Below are 27,561 nucleotides of genomic sequence, written 5' to 3'. Positions count from 1 at the left end.
ATGCGGACTTTCAAACGAGCCATGTCGAAACCAACTTGACTGTGACAAAACACCCATCGTGATTGTTGTGAGGATAGTGGGAATTCCTCTGGAATCCTTAGCGGAATTCATCCTCATCACCTCGACAACTCAGTCGCTGGCACATGGAGTCCAGACACGCTTGCATGCAGAATGAGCATGGGGCCCATATATAGCTCGCAGAAGTATCAGGCTGGTGTTGCAGGTGGCTAACGAGGAGGGATCGCTGACCAGGATCCATTAGCAGTCAGCCAGCAGACAAGTACGATGCCACATCAGAAGGCTGTGTGTGATCAACTTACTGTCTGCATCATCCCACCGGCGGAATAGTCCAGCGATCTGGTCCCGAATCCGGACTCTGGGGAGCCTTCTTGGTCGGACTGTCAAGACATTGAGCCGGTTCCTGTATTGGAGATTGCCGTGTTTGACACTCGACGGAGCCCGCTTCCACCATTCATCGGTAGCGGGTCGCGGGACATGTTTCCCAGCCCGACGGGCAGCCCAGCGGGCTTTCAAGGATGCCCATCGGTAACGAAGCCAGTATTCACGGAGGAGTTGAGGATAATAGGTTCTCATCCACACCTCGTCCACATTCCCGGCATTCCGGTCGTTCTCTCCTTCGTATTGAATACGTAAGATGACTCGGTTATGCTCGCCAATGTGGTGCCCCAGGACATTGATGACCTTTGCTGTTGATTTATTCCAAGGAAGGATCTCTTGGCGATCAAAGAGATCAAAGTAACTGGCCCAGGCGTCGGGATCACCAAGCTGAACCATGTATTCGGGTGCCCAAATGTCTCGCAATTCGCCATCTGAACTCTCGGGTTTCTCCTAAAGTGTTCGAAGCTGAAGTCTGGTTGCATCTTTGGGATCGAGTCTGTGGGCAGTGACTCCAAGGTGTTGCCACTTCCGTTGAGTTCCGTGGGACACAAGCTTTACTTCTCCCCCACTATCGAAGAGTGACGGCTTGAAGGCAAGTACCTGTTCGGGGACGTAGTTAATCGGCGGTTGCGTGTAAGTCGGTGGGTCTAGATGATGCATTGTCTCAGCACAACTTGACTATAATGAGAAAGGAGAGAAAGAGCGAATGATGGCATACATGTGAGAATCATTCCAATTTCTGGCTTTTCGAGGTTCATGTGCCACCCGTCCAGCGGCCTGTCACTAGAGTGCGCAAGACGTGTTAGCGAGAGGGGGTAACGTGGGGAAAGTCTGCAAGACTAAAAGCAGTGAACTCACACAATGCGGGGCACTCCAACAGCAGTGAGCAGACGATCGGTCATGGTGGTGATGAAGTCCATGGCCAATGCTGTAGTCGCCCGAAGACTTAGTTGGCTCGTGGACAAGGTCAGTCGCCAGTGTGAGTAATCGTGACGGGAGCCGTGGCTGTCTGGCCTGCAGTACTCGGACGGGCAACCGAAAATTGGGGAATTGAGCGACTGAAAGTAATGCCGGAAACGCGTTGCTTCTTATCCGGGTTAATCAATTGCTGAAGTGCCAAAAGAGATGCGTGTATTGAAGACATGTAGCTGTTGATGAATGATGCCGATCTGTTCTGCCTTGACGACGGAGGTTGTGGAAAAAGAACCAGGAAAAAGCGCGAGGAAAGGAGAAAAGAGGCACAGCCAGACGATCGCACGGAAGAGAACCTCCAATCATCGAAACGTCAATCCAACGCTCCTTCCCTTGTGCGCTGGAGAGTGGCCATGAGGTGGTTGCCCCAAAACACATGAGAGAAATGTGGTAAGAGCAACCCAGCACCTGCAGGCACATGTACTTTACTCAAGGTAAGTCCAACCTGGGGTGGCTACCGGTGTTCATTCCCACCACGCACCATCTCTTAATTTCGATTTCGTTGCCTGGCTGACATACCTCACGCCTAACCTTGTCTTCGTCATACTTGTTGGTCTTCTTCTCCTAGACTGTGAGGCGACGGAGCGTAGATGTAGCCGCCATCAAATGAGGCTTCCGGCTTTTGTGTCACGTATTGACTTCGCATTGCAGCAAAATGAATATCAGATATAGCTAACCTAGAGGCGTCTGCAAAAAGCAATTTGCGGTAGTCGTTGAAGTCACAGCGCCTCTTGGTTCATCTGAGCTCAGCGTGTTCTACTCTCCACTCTCCCCCAACTTGAGCCTAGGCAGTCTTTTATCGGGCTCATCTGATCTATCTGTCTCATTTTGCCAGTTTTGGGGCATCTCATGGACTTCTCGAGAATCGCTGGACCTGAGAGTGACACAACCACCACCATCTCATACCGACAGAAAATAGAATTTAGTGCAATCGATCCATGTACTTACTTTTACCTTTCACGTGCCATTGCGTAGTTTAATACACAATTAGCGAGCTTCAAGCTGGCCAGATGACTGTTCTGCTGGCATGTATCAGCACATAAGGTACTGAGCTAACATTTCTGCCATCCACCATTGCTTGACTGCCCTTCTCCGCTTTCCTCATGATTCTGCCAAGCATAAGACTCTCGTTTTGTCCATTCACAACCTAGAAAGGACCGGAGATCCGACAAAGAGGATGAGCATCCCTGATCCTTGCTTGCGGCGAGGTATACACGGACGTAGTAACCGTACTGTGTAGATTGGCTGCACCCTACGGTCTACCTCGCCTGCTAGCTTTATCAGGCCCATAACCAAACAGAGGAAACGTGGTAATGTCCATGATGCATCTGAACCAGTAACTTTAAACGAGGTCTCGGAGCTGGCTACGTCTTGATTGAATTGGACAACGTTCTCATGGAAATCAATGGCTGTTCCTTTGAGGGTCGAATAGCCATCAGTAGCTTGGCGTGGCCGGCGTTCGGCCACTGATGTTCCAACACCGACCGCGTGACTTGGACATGTCTTGTTGGTGGCGCCAGCGGCGCAGGCCAAAAGAGGAAGCAAACAATTGAAATTGCCACTAACGAGCGCGATTCCAATCACGACCCAATCGTTGGTCGACGTAGGGGCTGGCCTTATCGAAGCGCCCTGACTTTGCAGAGACTGGCGTAAACTTCGCTCCTCCATCTCCAGACCCACGAAGTCATCGTGGCTGAGGACACGGTAATCTTCATCAATTACAACAACTTTCTTGCTCCTATTCGCAACCCTTTATTTACCCGTTAGACCAGCCGGCAATTCTGCGGGCTATTTCAATCATTATGTCGTAAGCGTCGTAAGCGTCAAGCTCTATTGTCCTGCCCTTCGATATCACCGCACCACAGGAAGAAGGAAACTTGCAGAAAACTTGCAATCGAATGTCGGTGTCACTGAAGATGCTTCAAACGCCTTCTTATTCTTTCTGCCCATCAAGAGTCTAATGCGTGATTCTAATCTGTGTTTTAAAGGACGTGTCTAATAATTCCGGTGTACGATAAATTACAAATTCATGATGACCGCCGAAACGCCTACGATAGAACCTATTCCTCTAGCACACATAACGAGTGTCTCCATGATTCCTAGGGAGCGCCAAAGGGAATTTGTCACAGAAATGGACACAAAAGGCGAAATATTTCGCTCGGAATACCGTCGAGTCAAGCTTCTGATCGAGATGCTGGAGTTCCGAGCGGAAAAGAACAGGTCAATATATCGCGATGTACCAGCCAGACTCCGCGAAGCTCGACAAAAAAAGCGCACCATGAAGAGGATGATGATCGAGGCTCTCCGAAAGCACAAAGAGGATGTACGAACTGGAAAGGCAATTTCTGTAGACAAAGAACCTGTCGTGCCAACAAATTCGGCACCAGGAACTGGACAGACGCGGGAATGACGGTGCTCTCCAGGTTGGTTCGACATGGTGTTGCACCAAGCTCAGTTCGAAAGTATTAATATTATTCCATCGATCAACGTGGTCCCGTAGACTGGCTAAGTGTCAAGTCTCCTGTGGTAGCAGGCAAGTCCGACCTCAAAAGCCATATTGCGTATAGGTTGGTACGTTTAACGTACTTGGTTCGAGACAAGTAGAGACCATCAGTCCATACTGGTGTCATAGACAATGAGATTGGGGAAAGAAACATGGGTAAGTATGTGGCTCGTAATTTTACTTCGACCTCGCGAATAAGAGATCCGCTTTCGGAGCCGGAACGGCGGAACCATGATAAGCAATGTACTTATGTACTGATACTTGATAGATATTGTCTTGTATTGCTTACGGTCTTGGGCCACAATGAAATGACTACATGTGTATGACATGTCAAACAACACAGTGTAAAAACTCGCTCGTAACCCAGGATTGGAACATATCGGTGAGCGGGCCAGAATTCTTTCTTAGATAGTCTGCTCCTAAGCCTATTAGTTTCTATCACTACCATTGCTTTGACTCTTAAGGTCTCTTAGAGTTGATGTATTCCATACACGACATGCGTTCAAAAGTCCAGAAACCGAATCACATAATGGCAATAGTAGTAAGAGGAAAGGTAGTCACTTATCCCGATAAGTAGCAAATCATTGAGTTGCAAACTGGCTTAGGTTCTAGCTTCTATAATGAATAGGGCTCCTTTTCCAAAGCCCTTCTTACAAGCGTGGGGAAACGATAACTTTACTAGGAAATTGACTTGGAGACTCTAGAGGAATGAGACAACTCAAGGACTGATGATGTTGCTGCTGACTCGGGTGACAAGAACATGTACCAACGTGAGTGCCGAAGTCTTGGGTGTCACCCCCGCCTTGTCCACCGTCATGCCTAAACTCAAAATTGGAGTACAGTGGATTTCCTGGGGTACCCGCGAAACGGAAAATGTCACCCGCATGGGGGTTTCTCGGGGTTTCGGCAGAGTCGGAGAACAAGTGTGCCCCAAGTTCCTACCTAAGGTACGACTGATTGATTAAATCCGGAGCTTGATAAGAGCGAACCCGTCCGACCCAGAACTACCGTTCTCTTTCAAGCCCGCGTGTCTATGGAACCCTCAAGCCTCACTTCAACTACCTGAAAAGCTGCCATTAAGTCGTGACTCCAAATCCCTTCGCCTAGACAAACAACATGGCTGAGCCAACGATTCTCATCATAGGTGGTGGGACATTCGGCACTTCCACGGCCTATCACCTCTCTCGAACCTACACAGACCCCAGTCGCGTGACTGTAGTCGACCGGTGGGCACCGTCTGGCCCTGAAGCAAACAAGGCCGCCGCAATAGACGTTAATCGAATTATCCAAACAAATTACGTGAGACCGCTTTATTGCAACCTTGCTAGCGAAGCTATCCATCCGTGGTTTTGGGATCTTAATCTTGGCCACTTCTTCCACAAAACCGGGTGCGTGACAATCGATGAAGAGAATAATCAATTTTCCGACACCGTGCGAAAGACACTCAAGCAAAGAGGATCTGACTATACCACCGATACCGCTGTTGAAGATCTCGGAAAGCGATGGAAACCTTTCAAGAGACTAGAGACAAGTGGGCTGGGAACGGCATTCTTCAATCCAGAAGCTGGATGGTGCGACGCAGCACTGGCAACCCAAAGCCTAATGACCGCGGCGAAACGAAACGGAGTAACAACGATCACTGGTGAAGTGGAACAGCTGTTGCTTGATCCATTTCTTGGACGGGTACTGGGTGTAAGGATGAAAGACGGCCAGCAATTGACGGCAGACCGAATCGTCTTGTCAGCGGGTGCTTGGACAAGTAGCTTGCTTGCGCCAATAGAAGCTAAGTTGCGTCTCGCACCTCACGACCGGATCGAGCGGCAGATCACAGCAGTTGGCAGGGTCTCGGCTTATTACAAGCTCTCGGCCGAAGAAACCGAACACATGTGCGAAGCCGGGATGCCTATCATCATCTATAAATCTTGCGGGATTCTCACTCCGCCGTCACGAGAAAACCGAATTATGAAGATCAATGACCTTCAGACCGAGTTTGTCAATCGGGTTACCATATCCGCAGGGCATGTTGTATCTATCCCAGCTGAGAGAGCACAGGACGATGTGCCACAGAAGTTGAAAGATGAAAGTCAGAAGCTCTTGAACACCATGATGCCTGACTTTGCGCAAGAGAAGAGCCCAGATCGATGGCGAATATGCTGGGATGCAAAAACTCCTACAGAAGACTGGTTACTCTGCCGGCATCCGAATCCAAAGCTTGAAAACCTCTTTCTGGCCGTCGGAGGTAACTTTGACACATATAAGTACGTGTAACGTAAATCTTCATATCAAAGGGCAATGCCTTGGTTTAAAAGCCACAGGGTAGATCTGACTGACAGATCAAATTCAGGTTCCTCCCGGTTGCTGGCAAATACATGTGTCAGATCTTGCAAGGGAAGAACAACGGCGGGGAAAAGGACGCCGCCTGGGGCTGGAAAGACGAAGCCACCTTAATGAACGCCAAGAAGAAGGAACTAGGTCCTAAGTCAAGTACTCTGTCATTACCCGAGTTTCGATCGTTTGAAGAAGGAAACCGGTCATCCAAACTTTAGTCGGGTCCGGATGTGTCAGGTATGTCATAGGCCAGTATGAAGTAACCCATCAAAGGCCTTGTTATCCTGAAGATCTCACACAGAAATAGAATGCGGATGCATGAAAAATATGAGATGGGTTGGGCAAAGAAAGCGAGCTAGTATCTGACCTGAAAACTATCTGGATGCTGCAAAAGGGGGGCATCACTAGCCTCGTATGGATATTTTCTTCCTGCCTGCCTGACTAACTCCGCATGCTCCTTACTGCGAGGTATGACTCTCACTTTGAAGGCCGTGGGATATGTCAAGATCCCCGGCTTCGGTCTCACATCGACCTCAATTTCCTCGCCATTTTTATCCAATGCCTTAGCGATCGTGAAAGCGGCGAGTGTTTGGGCCATGTTAATAAAGAGGCTTGAGTCGGCAAAGAAACGTCCAGGACATATCCTGCGGCCGTACCCAAAGACCTCTGTCGTGGGATCAGCTTCATTCCGTGGGGGAAGAAAGCGGTCAGGATCGAATGATTCTGGGTTGATGTAAACATCTGGGTCGTGAAGAAACCACCAAACAGCCGGGAGAACAAAGGCGTCTTTAGGAATTCGATACCCTTCGTACTCAAATTCTTCCGTCGTTGTATGAGGAAAGCTCATGGGAACAATGGGCCACCACCTGGCAGTCTCCTTGACCAAAGCATCCACATACGGCAGTTTGTCGCGGTCTTCGAAGGTCGGAAGGCGGCCAGAGCCAACCACCCGATCAATTTCCGCCTGTGCTTTGCGCTGAACGTCAGGGAACTCTAGCATGGCAAACGCAAAAGTGCTGAGAGTGATGACAGTCGTATCCGCAGCCGCACCGTAAAGACTCGCCGCTGACCAGATGACAGCCTTTTCATCTTCTTTGCTCAACTCGCCGTTCTTTTCTTGTGCCAGCTGTTGAGATAGTTTCGAAACATAAGATGGTCTATTTGAGAAACAGGACAGCTGTTGTTGAACGAACTCGTACGGGATATAGGCCGACGCTTGAATTGATTTGCGCCATTCCCTAGCAGTCTTTTTGAAAGAGACACCCGGGAAACTTTCAGGAAGGTGTTGGAGAACAGGAATGATATCTACGAGCCAAGCCATGGGACTTGCGGCGAGAGAGAACTCAGTCATCATCTTTTCAATGAGCTCTATGAGCGCGTCCGATTTATGGGGCTCTATGGTGTAGCCATAAGCCATTTGGAGAACGGTGGCAGCGGCAGTACTGGCATTAAATCGACGATTAGCTATGGACATATTTGCTAGATCTTTGTCCAGACTCACGTCTTGTAATGCTCTAGGAGGCTCTCGGGTCTCTCCAGGGACCGTATCAATTGTCGGCCTACTTCGCACTCCTGAACGCTACGGAACTGCGACGCAGAGACCTTGGTACCGAGCTCTTGGTGAAGAAACTTGCGATACCGTCGAAACATGGGCGTATAGCCTTGACAAAGAACGATTGATTCGTAGCCGCAAAGCTTATTGGCCATGACCATCGAGGGTCGACCTGACGTCTTACTTGCATTTTGGTCTAGCAATTCATGCGCCATGTTCTTGTCGTGGACGATGATGAGAGTCATCCCCATAACCGTTACCGAACTGATTAGTCCATACAAATCCTTATGCTTGAGCCAGTGTAGATGCTCCGGTGTGCCCTCAGGAGGGAAATCTCGGATGTTACCCAGCAAAGGGAGTGGCTTTGGCCCCGGAGGAAGTTTTCGTTGGTTCGGTGTCCGCCTGCGGCTGTAAATAACAAAGCTTGCCAAAGCGAGTATGCTCCAGAATAACCACAACATATAAGTCATATTGGCAAACAGTTGAAGGCCTCGGCCGAAACAATGTCAAGCTCTGTCTCGAGTTTATGTGAGGAGAGCTTGAAAAAAAAAAGAAGATGAAGGTTTGATCTGGAAGTATGTACGTATGAAGCAGGTCTAGTCTATTCGCTTACCTGTCAACTTGCTTCCTGCGCAAAGCCAGTGCGAAGGGAAACCTGAACATCATAATCAGAAGACATCTCTACGGATGCCATGGATCCGAGGCCGGGGTGGCTGCGTATTGCTAAACTGGAGGGATCTTGTCAATGATGCAAGGGTGACACTCAACATGTTGTTTCCAACAACGAATTCCGGAAGCCACTGTTGGTTTGGATGAATACAGGGTCCGACATCAATTACCAACATGAGTGCAGACGTGTGGCATCATCTGGGGTACGTTATTGGCTTGGCTGCAGTGTGGTGAGGTCCAGCCCCTTCCTTCACCTGCAGCCGGTGAGCAGCCGATCCAATGATGGAACGCGCATTGCTGAAGATACGGGAGAGCGGGCGTGGCGGAGATTGAGGTTGTCCGTTGTTTGGTGGTCATTTTCTCCAAACGGGGCATACCGCACACGGAGTAACGGGCAAAACAGGGCCAATTCATGAGAAGCAGACCGATCACCGAAATAAGTAGCTGTATAGTATGGAGTGGATCATTTGGACATGTCCGGGTGGGGTGAGATGCCAGGGTAGTGCTGTTGGCTATATCACAAGCTTTCAACTGCTTTCCGTGATATGATCTGACCAGACTGCTTTGGCACGCTTGCATTATGGCTCGCCAGATCGCTCCATGTAAGTCAACCCGAGATTATGATACTTACGTGTGGCTGCCCAAGAGGGAACTGACGTTTGGATGAGCACTTGCACATCGTCAGAAGCACTCATCCACATCTTGCGAAAGGCTTTTTTTTTGTAATTGTTCTGTAGACTGTAGTTGAGCCCTGGATGAATGCAAGATCAGACACTCTTCAGGTTGCAGAATCGCAGAGTTCGTCCGGTCAGTGCCCTTGCACCATCCCTGCTAGCTCCCCTGCGGCCGCTAAGGGGGAAGCGGGCCGGCCTGTGAAGACGTTGCAATGGGGTCCCGATGTAGCTACAGAGTATGTGGCAGGCATCGCCCGGTGTGATGTGATAGACTCTGTCATTTATCCTGCAGGAGTCCTAAACCGTATGGAATAAGACGAGGCGCCACTTGAAGAATTTCGCTGTAGACAAAAGGTCAAAAGCTGGCGCGGCCTGAAACTAGCCAAAATGGATTCCGCCCACATCTCGACCCAAAGAGGCTTTTATCCGCCTTCGCGGCCATTGAGTCGGCTGATTCCTCGGACTTACTTGGCAAGGTCGAATCTTCATGCAGCGTAGCAGCCATTTCTGCCACTTGATTCCTTACGCATGGCGTTCCGAATTGGACTTTGCTTCAAGTTCCTGCCTGTAATTAGCGCCCCGTCTCCTTCACGCTCGGCTACCTGGGTGATGTGGACTCCGAATTTTCAATCTCATTCGTGCCGAAGATGGAACCCTAGATCTTGGGAAGGGAGAGAGAAGCATCATTCTCTTGCGTAGCTCTGTTAAACCCTTCCTCCCTGCCTCCCTGATGAGCTGAATAAATTGTTTTTAGACTTCTTTGCTTTGCCTTACTCTCGACCCATCGTCAGGCTGGTATGAGGTTACCGCTATAGACGAGTAGCCATGGGAAAGCTTCCAACCGAAGAGGACATCGCCTGGATGGTGGCGCATATCAACGACTCGACGGTTCCCGACATCGTTGTTTGCTGCATCATCTGCAGTCTCGCCTCTGTCGTGATCCTGGCTCTACGCATCTGGGCGAGATCTCAAGCCGGACTCAAGCCCATTTTCAGTGACTGGCTGATCGTTGGTTCGGTGGTAATGCTATTTTTCCAGCAAGATGTAAGGTCCATCGCGCTTACGATAGCCAATAGTTCTTCTACGTCGTCTTCTGCACAGTTTTTGCTTTATCGACAAGGTATGGAGCTGGCAGACACATCATCCTCATAACGGATCCGGAGACGATGCGCATGTTGGCTATCGTAAGTTGGTCTCTTTTGTACTCCGAGTCCAAGACCTCTGATGACCAATGTCGACGCAAAGCTGATTCTTCGTACTACCTTACAGCTCAATATTTGCAATCCGATTCTATACGGCGTTTCCAGCGTCCTTGTCAAATGGAGCATCCTCGCATTATACCTTGCAATCTTTCCCCAAAGAAAGTTCCACTACTGGGTTCATTTCGTGAGCACCGTCAACTTGCTAAATGGACTCGCCATAGTTCTCGTGAGCTGCCTGCAATGCCGTCCCCTAGAGGCCTTATGGAATGCATCAGTGGTGGGCACTTGCATCAACTTCAGTTATTTCAGCATCTTTAACAGTGTCTTCAACTTTTTATTGGACGTGGTCATCCTTCTGACCCCCCTACCGCTCGTCAAACAACTCAACTCGTCGACACGAAAGAAGATCTTACTGTCTATCAACTTTGCTTTAGGCGGAAGGTAGCACCAAGCCGGTTCAAGTTTCGGCGTCGTCTGACAGTGCTAATAATCTAACATAGTGCTTGCATCATCGCAGCTATCCGCGTTCCTTACGCAAGACGAGTGGGAGGCACGGTGAACCCAAGCTGTAAGGGCCGTTCTTATAATACTGTTCTCCAAGCCGCGAACCAGAAATGCTGACCGAGCTTATTGCCTCTAGGGGACATGATACCGGGAGGACTACTCTGCGTTGTCGAAGTTGCCGTTGCCCTCTTGACAGCCTCTCTACCTATATACCGTCCACTGTTGAGATTCTTAGGCATCACCATTACATCGAATTCCGCATCCAACTACAAACGAGGTAATTTACGCAGTTCGAATAACTTCTTGGGTAGCCAAGTGAGCACACACATCACAAGTGGCAGAGACATGTCGTCTCAGCAAGCAGGTATCAGTATCACAGACGATATAACGTTGACGACACATACATATGTAGGAGGAGAGTGGGTTCGTGTGGCAGACGAAGATGATGATGCTGCTGGTTTGGTTGTGCCAAATGGATCAGCGCCGTACGCACGAACCGTCAGCAGCACAATGAGTGATAAGCTTTATTGAAAAGTAGGCGCTTGTGCTCCAAAATAACCGTCCTCGACATAGAATTGAAGTAGTGTATCAACTATGCACAAATACGAGCGCTGCCATACATTGACTGTTTGGCCAGTCGTGACTACTGATAGACAGCTCCGTGAAGCTTGGGGCTCAATATCATAGCAGATTGGATATATTCTCTCAACGCCAGTGAAGCGCAGTTGCGGGTTTCTCTGACCGTTTCAAAGAGAAACCCCGACCCATCTCATCTAGACGCCTCTCATTCTCATGGCCGCTTTGAATATTTTCGCAAAGTCGGCCATATGTTCCTTGTTGAGCATTTTTGCATGAATGCCCGGGCAATTGTGGAACTCTGCTCCTGTCCGCGTGAAGTCCACCCAGCGTTCAAGCCTGTTTTCCCTCCAGTCTTGTCGGTCATGAGCCGCGTAAGACGGCGGGTCCGCTACAAACACGTCTAGATTATTGACGTTGCCTTCAGGTTCATAGCTTTGTACATTGACACGGAAGTTCTCGGCAATGTCTGAGATCAACGCAAGCCTTTCAATGTCAATGGCGAGAGCACTGGCACGTTCAGCATCGCCGACTCCGAGGACGTAAGACAGCGCTTCGTCGCGGTTGAGTGTGTGCAAGTGGGGAGTGATGTCCTTCATGGTCTCCTCATCAACGAGCTCCAGGAAAAATGCAATGTGTAAAAGAACATCAATCCAATCCAAGCCGCGCACGTAATGCGCAATGTGTGGCGGGTAGTCGATACTAGCCAGGAACCTTACTTCTCGACCCTGCTTTTCGAGCACCTTTGCAACCTCGAAGGCGAGCGTGGAACCAAGTGAGTAGCCTGCAATGGCATAGGGTCCCTGCGGCTGTGCCTTGCAGATCCCTGCTGCGTAACGTTCCGCAGTCTCCTCGATAGAAGAGAAGAAGGATTCCCCAGGATTGTAACCCCGACTTCTGAGGGCATACACGGGACGGGTCGGGAAGTGTGCTGCAAGAGCAATGAACACGAGGATGTCTCCGCTGCCGGGATGGATACAAAACAAGGGTGTGCCAGATCCATTCTGCTGCAATGGCACAATCGGGGTGTAAATGATTGGATGCGATACGAGCCGGTCAATGGCGGATGCGATAGCGACGACGGTTGGCCTGAGCCGAGTCAAGGATTAGCAACTGTGCCTCGGCCAGACAGGAGTGTGTAAGATAAGAAGGGTTCATAATAGAGGCTAGAAGAGCGTCCCTTACTCTGTCAGCAAGACTGACATGGGGATGTCAACCTGGCCGCCAATCGCCCCCTGTATTCTGGATTTCAGAAGGATGAGATGCATCGAGTCGACGCCGTGGTCGAAGATGGACGTCTCCACGTCAATCTCCACAACAGGCATCTTCAAAAGGTCGGCTAATATGCCCTGCACAACCTTCTCGCTGTCAGTCTCGGCGCCCCGCCTTTTGTGCTGTCTGTCTTGGTCGAGGAGCTGTTGGTCTTCGCACTCAATCGGTCCGAATTGGCCACTCTCGAGTGCAGCGCGGATTTTGGAGCGCGAGATCTTGCCTAGTGATGACTTTTCAATCATTGATTGGGGTAAGGGCACTATTCGTGCTGGCTTTTTTCCCGTTGTTAAGGAAATCACCCTTGTGATTGCCCTGACCGTCTCAGAGCGCGCACGGAGATCTTCGTCACGGAATCGCGGGGAGTAGGCGATGGCGATACTCTCAGTCGGTGACCCAGCCGTCCGGGTCGGGAAACAAACCGTGAAAGATGGAGTCATCCCTGGAATCCTCTCATCATCGAGTGCGCTTTCCAGCTCGGTTGCACTCCACTTAACGCCATTGACGATGATGGAGTCCTTGATACGGCCAGCCAAATGAAGATTGCTGGCATCATCAATCCATGCCAGGTCTCCCGTAATGAACCAGCCGTCTGAACTAAAGGAGTCTTTCGTCGCCTTTTCGTCGTTGAGGTAGTGGCTAAATACCATTTTTCCAGTGACCTGAAGCTGGCCGGTGTGGCCTTTGGGAGCTTCATCCTGGGGATCATGGAGGCTCATGACGCGCATTTTCATCCCTGGTATGCACGAACCCAGACTCGCGAATTCAACAGATCGCTCGATGTCGTATGAGGGGCAATGTATGGAATAGATGGAACCAGCGCATGTTTCCGTCATTCCAAAACCTGGGCGTATTACCTCACCCTTGCAGCCAAGACGGCGTAGTTCTCGCGTAAGCTCATGGCAAGTTGATGTAGGATTTGACTCGCCGCCTGATATCAAAGCCCTCAGATTGTAAAGATTTGCTGTACAACCTGGACTCAGAACCAGAGTGTCCAGAGCCATGGCCAAGAAGAAGTTGGGCGCAAAGGTGTAAGTGACATTGTATGTGTCCAGAAGTCGAATAAATTGCATTGGGTCTTGAATGAGAGGCGGCGCAGGAACATGAATTTGACTGGCTCCAAGGCTCACTAGAAAGCTTGATTTAGTTCCTTGGCTGGCCAGACATCGGAAAGATTCAGCTGCAACTGGAGGGGCTCAGAGGTATTACTCACTTGCATGAAGATGGATTTCTACTAGACTTGCGACATGATCTAATCCGACCCAATTGAGAAAGATGTCGGCAGTTGTGGTCCTGTGATGTGCGCTTTTTCCAGTGACGGCATCGAGGACTTGGCCATGGCGGAGTGGAACTGCCTTGACATTGCCTGTGCTCCCGGATGTCAACATTAGCGCCGCGATGCTGCCGGCGTCTGCTTTTTGTCCGGCATCCTGACTCGCAAACTTCTCAACGCAATCAACGTATCGAAGGTCCTCGACAGTTCTAACTTTCAATTCGCACAGATCAAGAAACTCAGCTGCAAGTTTGTTGGTGGTGATTATGGTCGGCTCTTTCAGTAGGCCGTGCAGGTGGCGTAGATGCTTTTTGCGCTGCCCAATGTTATTGACCAGCGGAAGTGACATAATACATGGCAGAAATCCTGCCAACGTCGCCGCCCAGAACCAGACAATGCTGTCACGCTGTGAATCGAAGTGTGTCAACAAGACCGACTCCGGCGACTGAGCTTGGATGCTGTGGTTGATCAATCTTGCCTTATCGCGTGCCTCGGACAAGAGTTCGCGGTAGGATAGGGTGGAAAGACCGGGTTCCGCAACATTTTCAGAGTAAAAGTAGAGATGACCCTTTGTCTCTGCCGCTCTTTTGAGTAGCTGGGATAAGGTTCGGACAGATCCAGGAGCTTGAACAGAAGCCATCGAAGCTGGAAAGGCTCGGAGTATAGCAAGCGACGGTATCTTTGGTTGGGGACCAACCTCGACGTAGAATGGCCTATTTGTATGCGTTGTACTGAATTGAGAAGCGAGGAATGTTGATTAACGGCAATGACAAAAATCAGATTTCAATGCTCCCACAGATACTGTAAGCTAGCACGGAATCATGATTTGGGTGAGATTTCAGGGAACTAGGGTAGGGAGCAAACAGACATGAAATCATGCCTGCATGAGCCAAGCTGCACTTTTCCGCTGCTCAAAGGGACAAACACAATGATTTAACAGTTCAACCCTTCGTGCGCAGGATTTGTTTGCTATCTAGGTTCCATTTTACTCGGCAAATTGACCCTTTTTGGGGGGAAACACTGAGCTGTGTGCAGCGTGGAAAGGGGCGTTCAAATGCATTGGCCGAACTCGCCCCATTTCCAGGTTGGGCCCAGCCAGACAGGCGCGTGGAACACAGCATAGCAAGTTGACTTTTCCGCCGTTTCCGACACTTTCCTAGTATCCAGCGGCAGCCCTGTCTCCGTGGCCCCTCTATCGACTGCAGAACAAAGTGCATGAAGATTGTGGCAGTGTTCCTCGTCTTCTCCACGCTTGCGTACCTGCGCGGTGCGGATGCCTGGCGCTGTGACACTCGCATGCGTCTTTGTGGCTAGATAGAATGTAGATTGGTCGCATCAATTTTAGCGTTCTTCACACCATAGCAGCCGATGGAATCCTTCTGGATATGTCATTTTTTGATCAGCCCAGACTTGTCCAAAGTATAAGTTCATGTGGTGTGACGGTGGCTTACAATCAACCCGTCCAGGTAGCCGACGAAGCATTATCAGCTGGATCGCAACCCTTGCAATACTCGCGGCCAAAGTAGGTACTAAGTGTATCTTAGAAGAAAAGGACATCTTACATTCTTATCCTGGGAAGGCACGGAAGTCGAGGCAAGGGTCAGGTCGACAAGAACCGCCATGGTGAGGAAGATATAGTGCATACCGAACAGCGTACTATGTATTGAATTGAGTCAATGACTTAAGCAGGTTTCTGATATTAAATAGCAAGACTGATAGAAAAGTCTTTGCACACGTAAAGCCAGAAACCTAGTCGAGATACAATGCGTGGCCTTTTGTAGCCGCAAATCTACCAGCAGTGTGTATCTGAACAATTTTTGACCAAGTGGTCCCATATTAGCCTTTTAGGGTCACAGCAGGAAAGACGCCAATCCTCGGTATAACACTCACTACAGCTGAACTTATAGCAATAACTCAATAGCCCTGCTCATGTTATTAGGTATTCCGTAAGCACAGAGAATTACTAGATAATTATAAATATATTAATATCCCTATTATAGGGTAGTTAGTTCGAACCGTAGTTAACAAAGAGATTAATTAAACTATTTAAATATTTGCGTAAGTATAAAAAGGAGGTTCTAACTATAGGTTAGGCTAGTTATAATAATTATAAATAGGGCCCTTAATTAGCTCCTATATAGTTAGTTATATGCCGCGGTTAAATTAGACTTCTAATTTAATATTAACTTTCTCTTTTTTTTTTCGATTTAATTACTACGGTTAGAGATATAATTTAACCTTAAGCCTATTTACTAAGTTATCTCTTTTTCTTCCTTTTTTTTACTTTTTTTATATAACCTATTCCTCTATTTATATAATAACTTTTTTATTACTTACGAATTATTTTAATTCCTTATTTAGTATTATTTTTATAAAAGCGTTTACGAGGTTATTTTTATTATTAATCTAACGGATCTTAAGTATTTTATACCTTTTATATAATTACTTAAGGGCTATAATATTAATTATAAGCCTCTTTTCTTTTATCGTTCTTAATTTAATAAACTATTTATATAGTAAGTAAGAATCGGTATAAATAACTATTAAAATAGGTAAAAAGCTAATTTAATTGGTAATTTTCTTTAGCGTTATTAAAATTATATAAGAGAGGTTAATATTATTAATTATATTATAGACCTCTAACGCTAATATACTTCTTATTATTTACTTATTTTTAGTTAATAAATAGTAAATTATATTATTATATATAGTAAATTCGCTCTTACTTATACTCTTATTAGTTAGGATAATAATATACCTTAATTACGAAGTAAGGTCGTTATTATTTATAAATAACTTATTAACGAAGACGTAGAGCTTATTAGTTATAAAGTTAATTAGGTAGTAAACGAGACTTCGATCGAGATTTATTTATTATTATTTAAGCTACTTATTAAGTACTTCGATATTTCGTTTAGTTAAATCTATAGCTTATATTACTTTAATATAGTTAAAAATTACCTTAGGCTTATAAATACTCGTAATATATACCCCTTATATAAGCTTAGCCTTATATTACTTTTTAATATTAGTTACGTTTAGATTAACGAGGTTAATTTTCTTACCCTACCCCTTTTATTAAAAAATAATAGTTTCCCTTTTAATTATAAGAATCTTGTTATTAAATACTAGGGGGGTATTTATTATAAGGACCTCTTTTAGCTTCGTTACGAAGCCCGCTTTTTAAAGCTCCTTGTTCTCTTTTTTTATAAAATTAATATTAAATAGGCTTAATATATCGTCGGTTTATATTTTAACGATTTTAAATTAGTTACTTTTATACTCCGTAATTAATAAGCACGGGTCGTACGTAAAAGTAACTATTAATAGTTAATTAATATAAAAATCGTAATAAGTAGCTTACTAATAAGTGCCCGATTTTATAAGCTTATATAGTAACTTAAGTACTTTAATAATTATACTTTTTAGGTACTTATTAGCTATTTCTTTTATTAAATAGGCTAGGATTTTCTTTATAAGCCCTGTAGCCGATTGGGTATAGGCCTAAGTAATATTACGGCTCTAAATCTCGTATCCCTTCTTTTATAGCAATACTATTAGTACTATTATTAATCGTTAACTATAGCGCTATATAGTGGGCGATTATATAAGTAGTGTTACTTTTTTAACGTCGCCGTACCCCTAAATTACGTATTTAGACTTCTCGTACGGCTAGGATATTCCTTTCCCTTTAATTTTACGAACTATTTATAATTTAAATATATAGAGGTTTATATATTTTTTTAAGTTATATAAAATAAATTAATAGACCCCTTAATCATAAAGAGTATCTATTTCGATAAGATCTAATCCCTTATATAGCCTTTTAATAATTATAATTACGCCTTCTTTACGTAATTTAACTACTAGCTCGAAATCGGCTTTTTTTTTTTTATATAAAAAGTATTAATTACCTCGTTACTAGTAATAAATTACTATATTAGGGCTTATTATCGTAGTTTTTTATAACGTCTCGCTAGTAGTATTAGTACCCTTTTAATAATTTCCTTTTTTTTATTATTTATTAGTATTATTACGACGATTTTACTAAAGATAATTTCTTATACTTTTACTACGGGTTATATAGTTTCCCTTAGCTCTTTTTCTATTTATAAGTTAGAAATTACCTCGTTAGGATCTATATAATACGGTCTAACTATTATAATTAATACTTTAAGTAGCTAGTTACGATCTTTTATAACTATATAAGAGCGCTCGTTAACGGAAATTAACTTATATAGCCTAGCCTATTATTAAGTAATTTCGTATTATACTTATATATCCGAATTTAGTAATATATTTAGATTACCCCCTATATTGGGCCTATTATATATAGTAATTACTTTATTAACTTACTTTTTTATACTTACTTTGCGTAGTACTCGTATTACTTTTTTAATTACTCGGGCTCGTTAGCTTACGGTTAGTAATAGTAATAAGGCTAAGGTCGTTTTTAAATATATTCTAAATACTAATAATATTAATATAAGTCCGTTAGGCCCTATAATATCGTTATAGTATTTAAGTATTATTTAGAGGTATTCGTCGTTAGTAAAATCCGGATTTTCCTTTTTAATAATTCTAAACGCCCTTTTTAATTACTAATATACCCTTTTTACCTTTTTAATATTATAGTACGCGTTAATAAGTACGACTTTTAGTTATATACCGTAGGCCGTTATATTATCCTTAAATCCTACTAACTTAAAGCTAATGTTAGCGTCGGTTCTAATACTATCTAGTAGTCCTTAGTATATATCGATTTAGCTTTTTTATAAGGCTATTTATACTATTTTTACTTATAGATCCTAGAGGAATTACTCTATTTAAAAAGATATAGCTATATCGATTATATATAGTACTAGTTAACTATTTAAATAGAAGATATTAACGACGATTTCCTAGTTAAAGTTAAGCTTATTACGTAATTTAAATTTAAATTTATATAAGCTTTATATATTTATTTAGTATTAATAATATACTTTTATTAACTACTTTAGCGCCCCTATTTCGATATTATTATTACTTAATTACTTTAAAAGGTTATATAGCCTCGTAACTAACGGGTACTTAAATTTCTAATATAGTTTTCTAAGCTTACTTTTCGTTAAGTAATTAATTAACTTTATATTATTAATAAGCTTTATAAACGTATACCCCTATTATCGTTTAACTATTTTAAAATACTTACCGCTAGAGATTTTATTCCTCGTATTATTAAATATAATACTTAGTCGATTTATATCTTTTAAATATAAGAGAAATAAGGTATTAATAAGTAAAATATAAAAAGTTATTGTTCTAAAGTACGTTTCTATTTTTATTATACTTAGGGCGACGATTTCTTTACTTAAGCCGAAACTAATTTTTATAATACCCGCCGTTAACGTATTAAGTATTATTAATACGATCTTTTATAATACTTAGAATTACCCTTTTCTTTTAATTAACTATTATAATACCTTAATATTTAAAATAATCTTATAAAAATTATTTAAGTCGTACTTTTCGCTCGTATAGAATACTTATATAAGCTTAGTATTTAAGGGATCTAAGTAATATAAAAAGGACCCCTCTAGCTACCCCTAGATTTACTTAGTACTATATTCTTTTTTTTTAAATATTAAAAGAAATAGCGTCTTTTCTTTAATTATTAAGAAAATAAGCTTTGGCCTTATTAAATTCGCCCTTTTAGCCGCCTTTATATTTATTATTTAAGGGACCCTCTCTTATTATTTATAAATAAAAGCCTACTTATTAAGAGCTTTTACTACTTTTTATTTATTTAGCTTTATATATTTTTTAAAAGCTAACGGGGTAAAAAAAGAGTAGTTAATATTATCGATTTCGTTATAATCTAATTCGTTAGTATAAGGGGTAAGATCTTCCTTATTTTCCGAATCTTTTATAGGGGGTATATATTTTAAGCCGCTATTTTAATTATTATTACTAAGTTCCGTACCCCTAGATTTACTCTTATATATAACGAGGAATTAATTAAACTAACGAGGGTTAGTTTTACTATTTATTACCCTTAACTTTTTATACTATTTATATAATTTAATACGCTCTTTTTTAAAATAGTTACTTAACTAATATCTATCCTTTTTATAAATATAATATTACTTTTTTTATTACCCTACTTATAAGTTAAATCTCTATTTATTTAACGAATCTAAGCCTTTTTATTAATAATTACTATATTTAGCCTCTTTTCTTTTTTTATTATACGTTCGATTAACTTAATATTATTAATAAGGGCCGTTATATACCTAAAAGTAGGTTTAGCATAGCATTTTTATTTTAATATTAAAGCTAGATCTTAGCCTCGAGTAGAGCGTCTCGTAATCTTTAAGTACTTAGTATAGGGTTATTTTTATTTTTAGTATACGCTAAATTGCGGTATAAAGATATTTAACTTTTTACTTATTTATCCCCTTATTTAGCTAAGTTTTTACTAGCTTATTAATTTAATTAATAAGCTTTTTAAAGATCTCTACTCGTAATTTACCCTCTATTATCCTAGCTATAAATATAAAAAAAATCGCTTATAGCTTAAATAAGAGCTCTAGGTTTTTATTATAAGTTTCGAAGCGGCTTCGGATTACGTTAATTATACTAAAAAAGTCGTTTTAATCGAGATTACGTACTACTTCGTAATAATAATTAAAAGCTTTATTTATAAGTACGATATTAATTACTGAATAATATTAGTATTCCCTAATTCCGACTTTTTTATAATAATTATAAAATATCGTTAGGGTTTTTTATAAAACTTTATACTTTTTTTTAGAATATAATCTCTTTTTTAAAAAGATCTTTTTAAAGTTTATAAATTACTTCGTATTTACCGCTAGATTTTTAATATTTATATGCGATCCTTATGCTACTACGTACTATTAATAATTTTAGGTCATTTATTTCTTTTTTTATTAGCTAATCGGCGCCGAATTTTATATTAATAGCGGTAATAAGTTATAAATTAAAATAGGTAGAATTATTAATTATCGTACTTTTAGTATTATATTTTACCCCGGTATATCCTTTTATAATAATAAATTTCTATTAGTAATTATAAGCAGGAAATCTAGGTCGTTTACCTTTTTTCTAAATTTGTTAAAGTAATTATATACTTTATTAACTTATACTTAGTTCTATAATACGAATTCCTTTTTTATAATTATTACTATTAATATTTCGTATAGCTCTTACGATTATAATTACGTTAATAATACCCCTCGCCCGTAAAGGAATTTATTAACTATTTTTATAATTCCTAAGCTTACGCTCGCGAACTATTTATTTAGCTAATAACTAAGGTTATTTACGATTTTATAAAATAGGGGTTATCCCTATAGCCCCTTTTTTTTATAAACCTTAGTTAAATAGATTAATACTACGTTAATTTATTTACTATTAGGCTAATTCACGATTTTATATATTTACGTCCCCTAATAATCCGGGTTAATATTTATTTATTTATAAGGGATTAGGATTTTATTTAGGATCGGGTTTCGTCCTTTTCTTTTTTATTTTAACTTATTAAGGGTTATACTCTAGCTTATATTTATATTAGTAGTTATTAACGTATTTAATCTTAATAAGGATATATTTAATCCGCGCGCTAGTTATAATAAATCCGTACTTTTACTACTTAACGAATTTATTAAAGTTTAGGAAATTCCCACTTCCTCTTACTATCTCGCTATTACTCTCGTTTTTATTATTTTTAATAATTATTATTACCTTTTTAAATCGCTAGTTATTATACTTATTAAGATCCTCCTTTTCGTTTAATATAAAAGGGTAGGTTTTAGTAGTTTTTTTTTATAATAATAGTAGTAAACGTTTATATTATTATAAGAAAATATAATAATTAGTCTCGGGATTTTTATTAGTTATTAATTATTATGATTCTATATATTTCTAACTTCTCAGGCCTCGTACTCTTTATAATCTCTAAATAACTTCTTTTTTTAACTTACTTTTCTTAGGGTAATATTTTATAAAAATAGTTAAAAATAGATATTAAATAGTTCGTAAAGGAGCTATATAGGCTATTAAGAACTATATAAGCTATTAAGTATAGTTAACGAGGTTAAGCCCTCTTTTTTATAAAATCGTAAATTTTAAAAACTTATTAAAAATATTTACTTATTATTTATACGTAGTAGGGTTAAATATTTTAGAGATTTTATTTTTTATAACTTCTTAATACCCTATTTTATATTTTTTAAGTAGTTTTTTTTATAGCTTAATTATAGTTAAGTAATTATTACTTACTAGCGATCCCTTTTATTACTTAGTTAATTTTTTAAAATTAGTAATCTCGCGCCGGGAGCTAATATAAAAAGAAGCTTTTTAACGGCCCTTTAAAGGATTTTTTTCTTTTTTTTTTAGATCCTTATTTTTTAAACTTTTTTTTAAGCTAATAGTAACTTTAATAGGAGGTCGTAGGACTATTTTAAAATAGCCGCCTTTTTTTTAAGTCGATCTCTAAAAACCGTAATACTCTTAACTTAATATTATTAAAACCTTTAAATCCCCTTCTCTCTTATTAAATTGTCCCCTATATTATATTCCTAAGTAATACCTAGAGGGTAATTAAAGGAGCTATAAAAAGGTTATTTAAATTATAAGCTTAAAATCGTATTTATAAAATATTTATAATAATAAACTTTTTTATATATCGTAAATCTTTTAACTTAATAACTTTTATAAGGTTATTTTTATTACTAAATAAGAATATTTTTATTTAGAGATCCCCTTTTTTAATTACGCAGTGCTCTTTTATATTATATTATTAAGCTCGTTTATTATATTAATTAATTAAGTAAGTAGTCGTTATATAAGTATTTCTTTTTACTAATTTAATTAGTTAATTTCTAATTACGGGCCGGCTATAGAAAAGTTATTTAATAAAAAAGCTACTTAAGGTAATAGTAAAAAGCTAGTTATTTAAGTAGTTCTATTAATTAATATAGTTTAACATAATAAACGTCGACTTTTTATAAATAATAAAGGGCTATAATTATTTAATTCCGTACGGTATTTAAGAATTACCTCTTTTTTTATCTATTTTTATAAAGTTAATTAGTACGAATCTCTTATCCTATATAGTATTAAAAAGTCGTTTCTTTTACATAGCGAGATACCTTATTAACTTATAATAATAGAATTTAAATACTAATTAGTATTAGTATCCTTATTATAAGGTAGTTAGTTTAAACCGTAGTTAACGAAAAGATTAATTAAATTATTTAAATATCTACGTAAGTATAAAAAGGAGGTTCTAACTATAGGTTGGGCTAGCTATAATAATCGTAAATAGGGCCCCTAATTAGCCCCTGCGCAGTCGGCCGTATGCCGTAGTCGAATTAGACTTTTAATCCGATAGAATACCTATATTATCGTTAAGCCTAGAGCACGATCTTTTGTGCGGAAAGATACTTATACTTGGCTCTCATTTTGTTTAATAAAAACTTTTGTTAACACGAGGTCCGCAGACTCTACATAATCGCGTGAATCTTATATAACAACAAGTAGCGGCTGCTTTATACTCTTATTTACCTAGGCTCATCGTTTACCGACGTCCCTTCTTTCACAACCTGTATCCCAGATACCCAGTCAAACTCGTCAAACGTGATATGATCAAGTTTGTTTCGTTCCAGAAAAGCTGAACGACATGGGTTACATGCCCTTTTATGAGCAGTCGGGTAAATACCATCTTGGCGCGGTTACGATGCCACGTCACTTTGACAGGTGCCAAGAAGCTTCTCAAGATATTGTTTCGCTGAGGGAGCAATATGAAAGGAGTTATGATATGCTTCATGGTACCGACGGCGGTCTTGGTTGGTGGCTTCAAGTCGTTTATGGAAGGGCAGCTTGGCGATCTCCTGGATCCAGATAGTAATTAGTAAACATTCAACACGAAGTAGATTTTCATACCCCTCACATCCTTGGTATGCCACGTATAATTCACTCTTTCTTCCACATCTTCACGATTGTGGCCCTCTCCTTCTCCACCTCATCGAATCACTAGACCCCGAGTCAAGACCTGTGACCCATACGTTGAGACACGTCATTGCTAGATACATAACTTCATGGCTTCCCGTCTTATGTGTTCTCTTCCTGCCAGCTCTTCTATAACTCCTAATAGAATCTAGACCTGCGACGTTTGGACGGCCTGGCGATGATATGTGTTGGATTACGAGGCAGAAAAGGGGCCCTATTAGGTAGTTAGGTAGGGGTGGTAGGTAGGCAGTCTGGGCCCGTGCAGACGGACCCTTCTACCTACTTATACCCACTAAGGGACCGCGGGCTCTACCTACGATCTTCCCCTCCTATATATATATAATAAACCTATACTAACTTATTAACCTAGTTACGACTAAAGGGTCTGACTTACTTACGTATATACTAATACTAATTAGTAATTAAATTATATATATATTTCTACCGTAGGTTAGTAAGGATATAACTATAAAAAAGATAGCTTCGACCTACCTCGCTAGCTATTTTAACTTATTAACTTAGTTCCGTTTAACTAATAATAAGTAGCCTAGTTTATACTACCTTAGTTCTCCTCTACTACTACTAGTTAATAACTAATTAACTAGTTACGAGCTATTAAAAGTGCGCTCTATTATATACGATCTCTTTTATTAAAACTACTACTATAAAAGGATTAATTATTTTATTACTATTATTAACCTCGCTTTTATTATTAATATTATCTTTATTAACCTTATTACTACTATTAACTTCCCTTTAATCGAACCGCTTATAAAGGAATTTATTTTAAATATATTATAACTAAGCGCTACTTTAAATTAATAATAAGCGAGAGGAGATTAATTACTAAGAGATTAATCTAACGATCGCTAGCGTACTAGCGCTTAGTAATAATAAGACCTTTAGAATTATAAGTACGTTAATAATAAATCTCTTATTAATAGCGAAGTATTTTAAAATACTAAGGAAAAGAAAAGATCTTAATAGTAGTAGTAGTAGGGATCTATTTTATATTATTAATAAATCTACCTCTTTCTAACCTAACAGAAGCTCCGAGACTAAATTAATAAAATAAAATATAAAAAGTACTAAAAAGAATCGCTAATTAGTAGCCGATAGAATCCTCTATTTACTACTAAAAGTACGGTTATAAAAGGCCTTTTTTTCCTTTTTATAACCTTCTACTAACCTTAGTAACCTTCTGTCTATATACCTCGTTAAAAAAATAGAATTTTCTAATTAATAATAATAGCCCGCTTATTATTATTAAAACGATTACTATAACCGACTTACTACTCCTTTTAACCTAACTAACGTTATACTATAATTATAATATAATAATTATATCTTACGGTAATTTTTTATTATATAACTTACTTTATAAATATACTATAATAACCGCTAGCCCTAGTAATAAGTAAAAAGGGTCTAACGATTAGTTAATATTACCTCCGGCCTACTTATACTCTTAAATTACGGAACTATACTTAATTCTAATTTATTAATAGGACTACGTTAACCTAACCTAATAGGGCTTATTTAATATTATACCCGCCCTTATAAATAATAAAAAGCTTAATATCTTTATTTTTTATATAATAAGATATTATTATTAAAACGGCCTAACGGGTAAGGAGCTATAAAAGGACTTTAAGACCGATTTTTAAAGCTAGGAGGTAGGGGACTTCTTAAGAATAGAAAGTACGATTTTTAAAAAGCTAAGAGACTTCTTTATAAATAACGGTATTAATTTAATAATTAGAGATCGTAATTAAATAGTAAAAAAGATTACTAATACCCTTAATATTTAATACTTCCTTACTTAGACTTCTAAGGAGATCGTAGCTTACTATAACTATACTAAATACTTTAATATATTATATTATAATCTTTATTTCCTCTACTTACTACTCTTATAGCTAGTAAATACTAATAATCTTATTTAGTAAGTTAGAGAGATAGTAAAGGAATCCTTATAACCTTAACTTACTTAATCTTAGTAATTAAAATTCCGACCTTAGCCTCGCTATTAACCGACCGACTTATTACCTCTTTAGGAAAAAGAGGAAGAAGAATTAGAGAATAAAGTTATTATTACTTAATAGCGAAATTTACCCCGTTAAATACTATACTTCGATATAAAAACTAAAGACGATATTATGCCTAATACCTACTAATTAATTAACCTTACTAAGCTCTATAATAATAAGAATAAGTATAGTAATAAGAAGTACGATATTTTTAATAAGAAGCTTTAGATCTTTAAAGTACTATACTAATAAGTAAGAATTAGTAAATAATACTATTCCAGTACTTTCCTAAATATACTTAAGGGAAGGGCGTTAACCTTCTATTTTAACTAACTTAATAATACTTTTAACCTGCTTAGCTTCGACGTAATATATTAAAGGACTTAGGAATATTTCGAGCTACTTATAAGCTATTAAAACTACCTCGCTAAGCTTTATAACCTCTATTAATACTCTATAGTTTATAAGAACCTAAGTAAGTCGAATTAATAAATTTTATAAGCGCTAATTAACTATATTATAATCCTCTACGAGGCACTGGCTATTTAGGGATCTATTTTTAATATAAGTAATTAACTCTTTTACTACGTAGGTAATATACTAAAATATAAACTTACTATATTTAACTTAGTACTTATATTTATTAATATCTATTACTAGCTTAGTACTTTAATTAATACTATAGAAAGAGAGCGCAACCGTAGTAAGTAGTAGTATTTCTAAAATAGTACTTATAATAAAGAGGTCCCCGCTACTTACTAAACCGACCGTACTTATAGTAGCTTTAGTAAAGAGACCCGATTTAATAAGCGGAATTAATACGGCCGCGGCATTACTAATAAAAAGTATTTCGTTTATTATAAAACCGGTTATTAGTTAACTAAGTACTTAGAGAAAGAGCGACGTTAAGTATATAAAAAGTATAAAGATAATAAAGAAAGAAATAAGAGATCTATACTAAGCTTATACTTATAGTTCTTTGCCTTTTATAAGGGAACCGCCCTTACTAATAATAACGATAATAATATTATAATTTAATACTTTAATAGCCTCGACTTTAACTATAAAAATAACTACGAGGACGAAGTTTAGATTTTAATAGTATATTTTACGATTATTATTAATAGTAAAACCCTTATAAATATCCTCGCTACTTAAGTAATAGAGCATAGCCTTATTAATACTACCTTAATTAACGAGTTAATTAAGCTTATAAAACTAGCGACCTCTTTTTTATTAAATAGGAGGTACTCGTTAAAGGACTTTTAAAGTAATATACTTAATACTAGTATTACGGAATTCTTAATTACGGGCTACCCTTAACTCCTCGTATTATAATAATAACGACCCGAAGTTATTTTTAATACCTTTAGAGCTAGCGAGGTAGGTATTTAATTTAATAATAGCGAACCCGTAAAGTTATTAAAATCTACGGTTATTAGTACCTTATTTAGTAATATTACTTTTTATATCTTACTAACTAATATTCCTTTTTTATACTACCTAAAGGATATAAATAAGCTAAGAGTATACTTTAATAATATTAACAACTTACTAGTTAAGGGAGATATTATAGTACTTATTATTTATAAATAG

At 39.9% G+C, this 27,561-nt stretch overlaps 7 protein-coding genes across 7 annotated transcripts; 4 read left to right on the top strand and 3 right to left on the bottom strand.

Moving 5' to 3' along the window:
* Positions 1–129: 129 nt before the first annotated feature.
* On the bottom strand, positions 130–3,172 carry CLUP02_17231 (uncharacterized protein; the record flags this gene model as incomplete). The annotated part of the gene is made up of 14 exons (XM_049296144.1): positions 130–227; positions 321–849; positions 910–1,046; positions 1,118–1,182; positions 1,258–1,327; positions 1,423–1,577; positions 1,658–1,711; positions 1,773–1,825; positions 1,919–2,101; positions 2,139–2,245; positions 2,357–2,393; positions 2,444–2,518; positions 2,605–3,064; positions 3,132–3,172. 14 exons carry the CDS (start codon positions 3,170–3,172, stop codon positions 130–132), a joined length of 2,064 nt encoding a protein of 687 aa, XP_049137368.1.
* A 231-nt stretch (positions 3,173–3,403) lies between these two features.
* Positions 3,404–4,954, top strand: CLUP02_17230 (uncharacterized protein; the record flags this gene model as incomplete). Its single annotated transcript, XM_049296143.1, has 6 exons — positions 3,404–3,694; positions 3,759–3,798; positions 3,872–3,942; positions 3,976–4,034; positions 4,632–4,821; positions 4,877–4,954. 6 exons carry the CDS (start codon positions 3,404–3,406, stop codon positions 4,952–4,954), a joined length of 729 nt encoding a protein of 242 aa, XP_049137367.1.
* Positions 4,955–4,990: 36 nt separating this feature from the next.
* CLUP02_17229 (fructosyl amino acid oxidase) lies at positions 4,991–6,420 on the top strand (the record flags this gene model as incomplete). Its single annotated transcript, XM_049296142.1, has 2 exons — positions 4,991–6,132; positions 6,219–6,420. 2 exons carry the CDS (start codon positions 4,991–4,993, stop codon positions 6,418–6,420), a joined length of 1,344 nt encoding a protein of 447 aa, XP_049137366.1.
* A 137-nt stretch (positions 6,421–6,557) lies between these two features.
* On the bottom strand, positions 6,558–8,420 carry CLUP02_17228 (O-methylsterigmatocystin oxidoreductase; the record flags this gene model as incomplete). Its single annotated transcript, XM_049296141.1, has 3 exons — positions 6,558–7,644; positions 7,704–8,162; positions 8,368–8,420. The coding sequence occupies 3 exons, from the start codon at positions 8,418–8,420 to the stop codon at positions 6,558–6,560; spliced, it is 1,599 nt and encodes a 532-aa protein (XP_049137365.1).
* A 1,502-nt stretch (positions 8,421–9,922) lies between these two features.
* CLUP02_17227 (uncharacterized protein) lies at positions 9,923–11,334 on the top strand (the record flags this gene model as incomplete). Its single annotated transcript, XM_049296140.1, has 4 exons — positions 9,923–10,117; positions 10,367–10,740; positions 10,800–10,867; positions 10,940–11,334. The coding sequence occupies 4 exons, from the start codon at positions 9,923–9,925 to the stop codon at positions 11,332–11,334; spliced, it is 1,032 nt and encodes a 343-aa protein (XP_049137364.1).
* A 242-nt stretch (positions 11,335–11,576) lies between these two features.
* Positions 11,577–15,543, bottom strand: CLUP02_17226 (uncharacterized protein; the record flags this gene model as incomplete). The annotated part of the gene is made up of 9 exons (XM_049296139.1): positions 11,577–12,468; positions 12,583–12,881; positions 12,951–13,798; positions 13,862–14,652; positions 14,911–15,077; positions 15,130–15,204; positions 15,279–15,300; positions 15,363–15,409; positions 15,484–15,543. The coding sequence occupies 9 exons, from the start codon at positions 15,541–15,543 to the stop codon at positions 11,577–11,579; spliced, it is 3,201 nt and encodes a 1,066-aa protein (XP_049137363.1).
* An 11,817-nt stretch (positions 15,544–27,360) lies between these two features.
* Positions 27,361–27,561, top strand: CLUP02_17225 (uncharacterized protein; the record flags this gene model as incomplete). The annotated part of the gene is made up of 1 exon (XM_049296138.1): positions 27,361–27,561. A coding segment is annotated over one exon (201 nt), but the record flags the coding sequence as incomplete, so codon positions are not given.

This window comes from Colletotrichum lupini, chromosome 10 (assembly GCF_023278565.1).
Source record: "Colletotrichum lupini chromosome 10, complete sequence".
NCBI classification, from domain to species: Eukaryota; Fungi; Ascomycota; class Sordariomycetes; order Glomerellales; family Glomerellaceae; genus Colletotrichum; species Colletotrichum lupini.
Note: the sequence above shows the minus strand (reverse complement) of the source record. Positions and strands in the feature narration are given on the sequence as shown.